This window comes from Sinocyclocheilus grahami, unplaced genomic scaffold, assembly GCF_001515645.1.
Source record: "Sinocyclocheilus grahami isolate Dianchi unplaced genomic scaffold, SAMN03320097.WGS_v1.1 scaffold415.1, whole genome shotgun sequence".
In the NCBI taxonomy this organism is placed as follows: domain Eukaryota; kingdom Metazoa; phylum Chordata; class Actinopteri; order Cypriniformes; family Cyprinidae; genus Sinocyclocheilus; species Sinocyclocheilus grahami.
In genome coordinates, this window is record NW_015505594.1 from 351,960 (window position 1) to 363,673 (window position 11,714).

At 37.2% G+C, this 11,714-nt stretch overlaps 1 protein-coding gene across 1 annotated transcript in view; it reads right to left on the reverse strand.

Annotated features, from left to right (window-relative positions):
• Nucleotides 1-45: 45 nt before the first annotated feature.
• The window catches only part of LOC107551117 (EF-hand and coiled-coil domain-containing protein 1-like), a 22,990-nt gene continuing 11,321 nt past the window's right edge, over nucleotides 46-11,714 (reverse strand). The window contains 7 exon segments of the mRNA XM_016232611.1: nucleotides 46-733; nucleotides 735-828; nucleotides 1,798-1,867; nucleotides 2,482-2,640; nucleotides 4,035-4,200; nucleotides 4,380-4,515; nucleotides 6,306-6,454. Of these exon segments, the coding sequence (XP_016088097.1) occupies nucleotides 694-733; nucleotides 735-828; nucleotides 1,798-1,867; nucleotides 2,482-2,640; nucleotides 4,035-4,200; nucleotides 4,380-4,515; nucleotides 6,306-6,454 (814 nt within the window). The 3' untranslated portion in view covers nucleotides 46-693.

Here is an 11,714-nt window from a genome sequence, read left to right on the forward strand (position 1 = left end):
TAATGTTAGTCATTTGTGTGTGGGGGGGGGGGGGGGGGAGACTTGGATATTTGTAAGATGGGAGAGAGACACAGATAATGACAATTATGAGACAGTAAAGTTTTTCTAATACTACATATTTTTTCATGCAAATCATGAATAAAAATCATCCTTAAAGAACAACAAAACTGCCCAGAAGTGCTAAAAGACAATTGACACGTCACAATTAAAATTTTGAAACAATGAAAGATGCATAAATTCAGTTCTCAACAGCTGTCCAGTCTGTATTTAAGATATGGAAGAAAGCTTTATTTTACTAAGGTATTTAACATCTGTAATATACTGCATCTAGTATCGATGTTTTCCCCTTGAATGAGTCTTGATATATTGAGCCTTACATAGTCTATACCTGAGAATCTCTGTGTGATCAGGCAGTTCAGTACCACATGACAAAGCTGTAATGAAGGCTGTTGTGTAATGTATTTTAAGATAATACTGACCAACATTGTATGACATTGTAAAAGGTAAATCTTTAAAAGTAGCTTTAAATGCTTTAAAATGAGTCACATCATGTTTCATTATAAATGATAATGAGCTAAATGATTTACACAACTATACACAGAAATATAAACACAAAGACAAATACATGGCTAATTTTGGTCCCGTTTGTGTAAGGGTCTGTAGCATCCTGTGACCATCAGGAGGCAGTAATGTCTAGCAGGAGATGAGCAGGGAGTTGGTGAGAGACTGGTGACTGTGCTCTCTCTATCGTCTTGCCATTAGAGAGGATCTCACACGCAGCCAGTTCATGACAAAGAGCATTGAGCACCTCCAAGATATGTGCTTTCCCTGCAGATCAGCGTTGTATGGAAGGGTTAATTCACTATACACTCAATCTTTTAATTCCATCTTTATACTGTAAACCAGGGTTGAAAAAGTCTGAGACCACTAGTGAGAATGCTTCTTTTTTTGCTTTTTTCCTTTCTAACTATAAGCACCATTTAGTTTTTATGATAAATTGTCAGCAAAAGAAAAAAAACCATTTGGCGTGCCTCCCTTTTTCTTAACAACAGCAGCACTGCTGCTGTTATTTTAGTATCACTGAGATACTACTATAGGTTTTACTAATATTTTACATTTTTACATGTTTATTTTTATATTCCACTTTTCTTTTAATTTGAAAGTTTCAGTAATTGTGTTGCGTTTTTGTCATTTTTCTATTAGTTTTTTGTTTTAAATATCTATAGTTATTAACTTTTATTTCAGTTTTAGTTATTTTAGTGCATCGTTAAACAATGAAAATAAGAAATGTTTCCTTGGCAACTAGCTTAAAAAAAGTTTGACATTTTATTTCATATATATTTTTTATGGTTTTAGTTTACTGTACTAATCCTGCTCAAGCTGCATAAACCCCAAAAGTTTGTGTAAAACCTGAAGATCTTGTTCTCCAGGATGATTTGAGAAAGACCCAAAGAGCATTTTGTGCTTTATTGGAAGCAAGAACATCAAGAATGATCAACATCACAAACTTGAGTTTGATAAGTGATCAATGAACAGTGTAAAATGTTACATATTTTACTAATTTTACATAACTTCTTTTGATGCACTTTTTTTTCAAAATCCCCAAACTTCCATCTTAAAATAAAAAATACAAATAATAATAATAATAAAATCCCAGGTTTTTAAAGTGGTCTCGGACTTTTGTAGCATACTGTACACCTAATGCTCCTGCCACATTTTCACTGCATACCAGGCCAGTTAAACAGAGAAGGTTTATAAGAGCAGAGCTGGCAAGTTAAAAGTTATTGTGTCTCTTACCATGCTGAGGATCACTGCAGGACTCCAATGTGCTGAGCAAAATCTTTCCTAAAGATCTTCTCGAGACATTCTCCAATAAAAACAAGAAAATGTAACACCATATTAAATGGTAATAAATGGTGATTAAATGGCATTAAATACATTTAATGAATTTATATTTATAAATATTATTACATTAAAATGTATCATATCATTAAAATGTATATCTTTATTATAAATGTAATCATTATATATTAATGAATACATTTATAAAATAAATATAATTAAAAATAATAAAATGGCAAACTACTTATTTAACCCTAATTTCATGTGTCAGTATTAATAATGAAAATGCAATCAACCAGCCATGACATGATGAATACTGAAACTATTAATTGCACAAAATACTTGTATAGTAATCATATGTTGTCTTCATATATGTCAGGTGGATGCTGCACACTGGTGGTGGATGAGGAGATACCCCCTGACAATGTAAAGCGCTTTGCGTGTCTAGAAAAGCGCTATATAAATGTAATGAATTATTATTATTATATGGCCGTGTTGCTATTGATGACTTCCTAAATAAAGTTTATCTTATTTTAGGATCATAAGAAAATCCATTGTGCTTGATAAACACTCATCTATTGTGCAGCTTGAAAACATTTACTATAGCATCACTGGGCTGACAATTCTCTACGGACTGACCAGCTCTTGCAGCTGCTGCAGAAGCTGTAGCACATCCATCAGTTTCTCCTCCACCAGAGACAGACGCACCCGCTCCGTCTCCAGCATCTGCAGCTCCACGTGGAGCAGCTCCGTCTCCTCTGCCTTCTGTTGTAGCTCCTGGACCAGGGCGTCCCTCATCTGCAGACACACGACACTTAACGCTGACCTTGCGCGATTTAAACAGTAACTCCAACACACAATGAATTTCAGGTTAGGAGAATCTTTGCCAGATGTGCCGATAGCCCATAATTCAGCCGAGACGCATAATTTCTCAGACAGAAATAGTTCAGATATGCTTGTTTTTGGCCTGTCTGACCATATGTCAAAAATCCACATCTGCTGCCTGCGCTCACGTTAAGGCTCGGCCCAAATTTCTTATGCCCAGAGTGTTCGAGGATGGTTTTTTCCATGAATGTGTGTGGGGCCTTTTTAAAAGCACTAGCAACATAGTTCATGTCTGGTGCATCACAGCTGAGCTGTGTCTAACAGCTCAATGTACATGTAATTATGTAAAGCCTGGAGGTTTATTCCTGCGGTCATCTGATTGGCTGTTCACACAGACACACACGCGGCCAGTTGCTTGGGTGGGAGATTGAGTGAGAGCTGTGGCTTTTCTCTGAAGCCTGTCCTTCTCATAACAACCGCTTGTAATCAAATTTTACACCCCAGAACCCAACAGCAACCATGAACATAAAAAGTCAAACAGAACTGAAAGACCTGGTTTGGTGACGTAAGGAGGTTTAAAAGAGCAGCAGCAGCAGCCAAAGTTTATTTGGATGAACTTGTGCCCTTGCGTATGAAAATGTCTCATTAGTATTTGGAATCTTTGATACAGGTTTTAACTGCTGGGTTACTACGTGTGTTTGAGTTTGTTTTTCTTTCTGTTTAATGTGATTCTGTTCTTCAGCTGAACATGTCCTCCAGCTCAGACATTATTTGTTTCTATGACAACGCTCATAACAGCAAAATGAATCCAGAAATATTTAGTTTTTCTGTCAGTTCATCTCTCTTCTTTTGCAAAATTGCATCAGGTATTTCTGGCTATGTAAAGGCAGCTGAATAAGCACCTTTATTCATTTAGTACAATTTTTTGTTTTAACAATGATCACATAAGAGAAATAAAAATTATTAATATTCAACTTGACAAAGATGTGAACTTGTTGGAAACTTGTAATTATGGTAATTCAGTCATAAACACAGCATTAAACCTTCAGAGAATGTTTTCTTTTAACCCTTGAAGAATTTTATAAAGCTATTACGGTACTTAATTAAATGGGATAATTCATCCACAAAATGTTGTTCCAAACTTGTATGACCTTCTCTCTTCTGTGGAACATTTTCTTTTTCCATGTTGCACATATATTTGTTTTCATGTTGCACAGAAGAAAGTCATACAGGTTTGAAATGACATAAGTAGATGATGACAGAATTTCATTTTCTTGGGTGAACTATCCCTTTAAGAGTTAAATATGTCATGTTATCTCACAAGCTAAAAAAAAAAAATACAAAAAAACAGCTGAATGCAGTCATACCTGATCAGTGTACATCTCTGCCCTCTTGGCCTGACTCTCCTTCAGTTCAAGCTGTTTATTGAGTCGTATGACCCTCTCCAGCAGCTCTAGCACAGCCGTCTGACTCTCCTCTGTGCGAGAGTCGCCGAAATGAGACAGCAGCTTCTTCACTGCTTTCTCATCACACCTGAGAGCATACAAAACACGTGAGGAACCTGGCAGTATGCTTCCCTATAAGCCATTTACTAAATCTTAACATGTTTGAATCTCATTAGATTTTTTAGATTGTACAAAATAATTGTAAACAGCCGTACAAGGGCATTTGGGAACGCATTGAGTGATATGGTTAGCAGCGGATAGGTGTACCTGTCTCCACAGCAGGACAGTCTGGTGAGGATTCCCTTCACCTCGTCCACTTGTCTCTGTTGCTCTCCGGTCGATCTTTCTTCCTCTTCATCAGACGCCGCCTGACCCTCCACTGAACGGAAAAGCTGCTCCTCCACTATATGAACACACAGCATAAACATGCATGAAATTTCTTACACTTGAAGCAACGTATCAAAATAAAAATGCATTTTTGTTTTACTTGAATAAACCAGTTCATTTAGATGTTACCACATTAAAGGAGTCATATGATGCGATTTAAATTGGTCCTTTCTCTTTGGAGTGTTACAAGCTCTTGGTGCATAAAGAAGATCTGTAAAGTTGCAAAGACTAAAGTCTCAAATCCAAAGAGATATTCTTTATAAAAGTTAAGACTTGTCCAAGCCCTCCTAAAATGGCTCATTTAAACACGCCCCCACATGTCTACGTCACTATGTGGGAAGATTTGCATAACACTGCCCAAATGTTCACAGAGAGGAAGAAGGCGTAACTTTTATTCTCGCTGTAGTATTGTTGTTGCCACCGGCCACTCACTCAAGCCCGTCGTGTGTGAAGCTGAGTGACGCATTTTATGGAAGACTGTATCCTGAACCTGCAGAGTAGCATACAATGGGTCTGTGCTCAAAGGCTGTTCTATAAAGTGGGGCAGTTCCAACTTTGCAAGGACAGGCTGGCGCTTCTGACTCACAGCCTGTAAGTAAATTTTTTATATTTAAAGAATTTGCCACTGATGATTCAAACGCGAGTAGCGCTTGTTGTTTGTCGTTTCTCCGATCACAAATGCAGACATGGTTTTATGTTTACGCTGCGCGATACACAACGCAACGCTTAAAAACACAGTATAAGTCATTATAATCAGTAATTATGTCCCCACTGGATGCAACAAATGCCTCGTTTGTAATGGGTTTTACTGGTTTGGTCTCGCCGTGCCCGGGACACGGCATCACAGTGTGTTAAGGGGTGTAACATTTCAGTCACACGCTTGAGATATTCAGCCAATCACAATGCACTGGATAGCTGGCCAATCAGCATACACCTCGCTTTTCAGACCGATGAGCTTTGTAAAAATCGATGTGTTCCAGAAAGGCGGGGCATAGAGCAGCAACAATAAAGTACAGTATGTGGAAAATAATGTGTTTTTTAAACCTTAAACCGCATAAACACATTGCATTACACCAAATGCACAACATATTGTTCTTTTTAGCAACGTCATATGACCCCTTTAAGGTATATATACACTATTGTTTAAAGGTTTGGGGTCAATACAATTTTGAATGTTTTTGTAGTAAGTCTCATGCTCACCAAGGCTGCATTTATTTAATTAAAGCTGCAGTCCTTAAGTTTTGCCTCTTTGTCGCCATCTCTGTTTGAAACCTGCAATTGCAGTTATTTCCGGAATTAACGTGGGGTGTGCATCGGTTATACTATGTTCTCAAATTGTTCATTCTAATTCCAGTCACTTACATGTGTTTCATTACCATCATGCACCGTTTAAAAGTCTATTCTCAAAATGATACGTTTAATTATTCAAGCTGATATAAGAAGAGGTTATAAATGTTCTGCCACCTGCAGCATCCACACATATGATTTAGCCTACTAGCCGGGACTCCTTCTTGTGAATCGGGCTAAGGTAAGGAGATAGTTTTGAACACTGATTGGTTATGTACTTGCTCAATAATTGATTATAAATATAAAAAAAAAAAGAAAAAGGAAAAAGTTACGGAATGCAGCTTTAAACTTTTTTTTTTTACAGTTTTTTTTACAGACATGAATCTGCAATGATGGACTTAATAATATTGATGATGAGTGTCTTCTAAAATGATTCAGAAAATGCAAGTATCAACTGTTTACAGGTTGCACACCAACAGAGTCTCAAAAAGGGTTGAGTAATGTCAATATTTGCCTTACTAGTGTCAGGCACAGTCTCTGCATGTCCCGTCGGCGAGTGTCGATCCTGCTCTGTGTCTAGGCAACAGCGTGGCGCAGTCTGACGAGCCCCATTATACCGTCTGTCTGGTTTGTTGACTAATGGAACTGATGTTTTAGACACTTCAGATCTGTGAAGAAAAATACAGTAAGTGAAATAACAGGTCAGAGTAGATCAGATGTTAATGGGTAGTTCTGGTTTTGGACAATCTAGTAACATAACACTAGCAATAAACTGCTTAGACTTGCACTTGAATTGCAACAATTAGAATTTATTAGTTCATTTAAGCATTATTTTAATGTACAAATGTTCGAACATATATAGCACTACACATCATTTCCACATCTTTATTTAACAAAGATGCCAAGTATTATGATCAATGTAATTCTTATCCGAAGGTACTAAGGTGTTTGTGGATAACTGAAGCCAGGCATGGTGACAGAAGATTCATTAAAGGGATAGTTCACCCAAAAATGAAAATTTGATGTTTATCTGCTTACCCCCAGGGCATCCAAGATGTAGGTGACTGTTTCTTCAGTAGAACACAAACGAAGATTTTTAACACAAACCATTGCAGTTTGTCAGTCTTATAATGGAGGTGAATGGGAATCACGGCTTTGAGAGTAAAAAACAACATACACAAACCAAACCAAATTAAACCCTGCGGCTCGTGACGATACATTGATGTGTAAAGACACGAAACGATCGGTCTGTGCAAGAAACTGAACAGTATTTATATACAGGTGCATCTCAATAAATTAGAATGTCGTGGAAAAGTTCATTTATTTCAGTAATTCAACTCAAATTGTGAAACTCGTGTATTAAATAAATTCAATGCACACAGACTGAAGTAGTTTAAGTCTTTGGTTCTTTTAATTGTGATGATTTTGGCTCACATTTAACAAAAACCCACCAATTCACTATCTCAACAAATTATAATACTTCATAAGACCAATAAAAAAAACATTTTTTGTGAATTGTTGGCCTTCTGGAAAGTATGTTCATTTACTGTACATGTGCTCAATACTTGGTAGGGGCTCCTTTTGCTTTAATTACTGCCTCAATTCGGCGTGGCATGGAGGTGATCAGTTTGTGGCACTGCTGAGGTGGTATGGAAGCCCAGGTCTGCATTTTTTGGTCTCTTGTTTCTCATTTTCCTCTTGATTCTCTATGGGGTTCAGGTCTGGTGAGTTTGCAGGCCAGTCAAGCACACCAACACCATGGTCATTTAACCAACTTTTGGTGCTTTTGGCAGTGTGGGCAGGTGCCAACTCCTGCTGGAAAATGAAATCAGCATCTTCAAAAAACTGGTCAGCAGAAGGAAGCATGAAGTGCTCCAAAATTTCTTGGTAAACGGGTGCAGTGACGTTGGTTTTCAAAAAACACAATGGACCAACACCAGCAGATGACATTGCACCCCAAATCATCACAGACTGTGGAAACTTAACACTGGACTTCAAGCAACTTGGGCTATCTGCTTCTCCACCCTTCCTCCACTCCACTGGGCAACAGTCCAGTTCTTCTTCTCCTTAGCCCAGGTAAGACGCCTCTGACGTTGTCTGTGGTTCAGGAGTGGCTTAACAAGAGGAATACGACAACTTTAGCCAAATTCCTTGACATGTATGTGTGTGGTGGCTCTTGATGCCTTGACCCCAGCCTCAGTTCATTCCTTGTGAAGTTCAATCAAATTCTTGAATCGATTTTGCTTGACATTCAACATAAGGCTGCGGTTCTCTCGGTTGGTTGTGCATCTTTTTCTTCCTCGCTTTTTCCTTCCACTCAACTTTCTATTAACATGCTTGGATACAGCACTCTGTGAACAGCGCATTCTAATTTATTGAGATGCACCTGTAGTTTTTTACCTCTGATTCACGTAATGTCCAAACTGTTTGAACTGTCCTGAGCGACGCAGCGGCGCGTCCTCCTGAGCACATTCTCAACAGCAGGCGAGTGAGGCGTCTTCTTCTTCTTCTTGCTTTATGGCGGATCACAGACTTATAAGTGCATTACCGCCACCTATCTCTCAAATGGACCATTGACACTCTATCTACAATCTCAATTAGGAGTGTCAATGGTCCACTTGAGAGATAGGTGGCGGTAATGCACTTATAAGTCTGCGATATAAGTGCCTCACATGCCTGCTGTTGAGAATGCGCTCAGGAGGACGTGCCGCCGCTCAGGACAGTTCAAACAGTTCGGACATTGTGTGAATCAGAGGTAAAAAACTATATAAATACTGTTCAGTTTCTTGCACAGACCGATCGTTTTGTGTCTTTACACATCAATGTATCGTCACGAGCCGCAGGGTTTAAATTGGTTTTGTTTGTGTATGTTTTTTTCACTCTCAAAGCCATGATTCCTATTCAACTCCATTATAAGACTGACAGACTGCAATGGTTTGTGTTAAAAATCTTTGTTTGTGTTCTACTGAAAAAACAAAGTCACCTACATCTTGGATGCCCTGGGGGTAAGCAGGTAAACATCAAATTTTCATTTTTGGGTGAACTATCCCTTTAACGTGAAAAGAAAGATTAAAGATCATGAAAACTACTAGACCCTAAAAACACAGTATGCACTATGATGAATGTTTAACATATGGCTGACGTCATTTACATATCTAAGCACATCTTTCAGCATTTCTGAAGCCAGGTATTAAAAGTACATTATTTGACTTTAAATTAAACATATTTTGAACATCTTTAGTTTTGTCAGACAGCGATAAGTGAATGCAATCGATTATGTTTCTGTCATTTCAACGCAACCGTTTTGCTGAGCTTTGCGACAGAAGAAATGCAATAGGGGGCTTTCATGAATCAAAGAATAAATGTTTCCAGATGACAATGTCTTGCCTGCAGAAGAGAAAAAAAAGTAAAAGGCTGTAGAAATCCATTTGCTCCAGCATGAATCCCAGAGAGTGAAAAAAGAGAAAAGAATTTGAAGCCGGGTGCACTCATGCATATATCCCGCTGCCATGAGGAACCCTTCAGTGCAGAGCGGCCATAAATATAGGCCGTATGAGCCCACAAAATCATCCCTTGGTACACTACGCTTTTGCTTCTGAATGGTACACACAATTTAAGGTCAATATTTGTAATCCACATTGTCAGATGAGGAGGCGCAGGGAGTTTGAAAAGGGGGGTGGGTCGGATAAAGGTTGGTTTCAGGGTTCTCTGATGACCTACAGCTGCCGAAGGAGAGTACCAGGGAGACCCTAAACAGGCCTGTCATGGTTGCTATAGGAACCCACTGACATAAGTAAGATATTATGGTCTAGGCAAGCACAGTGGTACACAGTGTAACTAACTGGAGTCTAATTGACAGGGATGTTTAAGTTTGTGTTGGAATAATGTGTACTGTACTAAAAAAAAGGCACTTTCAAGGAACAGGTTAAATACAAAAAAACAACAAAAAAACAAAGAAACTGTCACTAAAATGTCGTACAAAATGCAGTTTAAACAGATTTACACTACTTTTCAAAAATTGGGCTCAGTAAGATTTTTAAAATATCTTCATTGCACAAGGATACATTAAATTGATCAAAAGTACCATTAAAGATTTTTACATGGTTAGAAAAAATATATATAAATGTTTTTTAACTTCTGTTAATCAAATAAATGCTTTATAACTTTCTATTTATCAAAGAATCCTGAAAAACAAATGTATCACAGTTTATAATATTAAGAATATTAACATTTATAATAATAGGAATGTTTACTGAGCAGCAAGTCAGCATATTGACTGATTTCTGAAGGATCTTATGACAATGAAGACTGAATAATGATGCTGAAAATTCAGCTTTTCCATCACAGAAATAAATTACAATACATTAAAATATATTATTTGTTAGTTTAAATTGTAATAATGTATTCTTGACCAAATTGATGCAGCTTTTGTGAGCATGAGAGACTTATCAAAAACATTAAAACATCCCTACCAACCCTAAACTTTTGAATGGTTGTGTATGACTGTTAATTTCAAACAAAAACATTAAATAATTCTGTACCATATTCACAATAAGTGCCATAAAATAAGTGCCATAACTTTGTGCCTCTGAAAAAGCAGGACAATATACTGTATGCCACATTTGCCCAACATCAATATCAGTCTTGTAGAAGCGATCAGAATTGTGTATATGACTAATCTGCTGACAGGATCTGCTTTCTGTCTTTATGATAGAGAATAACAAATGAAGATGAGCTACACTGAAATGACAGTGTAACCCTATGTCTGTAGAAATGGGCACACACTGAGAGCAGTTAAAGGAGCTCTCTAGACACCTGAATCCACTCCAGACACTTGGAAAGAGTCTCAATATTAGATCCAGCCATCTTACTCTTGGCCTCTTCAAGCACTGGCTGTGAAACAAGTCTGGCCAAAGACAAAGTAGAACAGAACGGTTGCATAAGGGGTTATGAAAATGCAATCAAAATGAAAATACAAGGGTGGAGAAAAGTATTTTCTTTTTAATAGAACCAAGTGCAGTGGTAACACTTAATAAAGGAAGTTTTGGGCATAAGCTAAATGTCATGATCAATTAATATGGTAATCATTTAGTACCATGATACACTACTGTTTTTTTAACTAAATTAATACATTGATTCAGTAAGGATAAATTAAGTTAAGAAAAAGTGACAGTAAAGATTTATAATGTTACAAAAATTTTTAAATAAATATATATCAAATAAATGTTCTTTTGACCTAAGCAGCACAACTGTTTTTTAACATTAAGAAATGTTTCTTGAGCACCAAATCTGCATATTAGTAAGATTATGTGAAACTGAAGATGAATTGTTTTTTAAAAATTAAATATATACAGTGGGTACGGAAAGTATTCAGACCCCCTTAAATTTTTCACTCTTTGTTATATTGCAGCCATTTGCTAAAATCATTCAAGTTCATTTTTTTCTGTCCAATACAGTCCCAACAGTGAAGCATGGTGGTTGCAGCATCATGCTGTGGGGGTGTTTTTCAGCTTCAGGGACAGGACGACTGGTTGCAATCGAGGGAAAGATGAATTTTGAAATTTAAGGGGGTCTGAATACTTTCCATACCCACTGTATATACAATTAAATATATATAAAGTACTATGTTAAAATTGTGTGTTATATGGGCTATGTTAGCTCCAAAGTCCTTTTTTTTAAGTGATCATGAAATGTAAGGTGTAAAATCAAGCTATACATTAAATTTGACAATTATTATTGCAATCCAGACTCAAACTCACAGCACAGTTCAACATGTCATGAGTATCAAATCACTAACCTCTAGGCCACAGTTCTGACAAAATGAGAGAATGCAGAAATTAATATGCAGTATGTAACATCTCATGCATACTATATACAGTGGGTACGGAAAGTATTCAGACCCCCTTAAATTTTTCACTCTTTGTTATA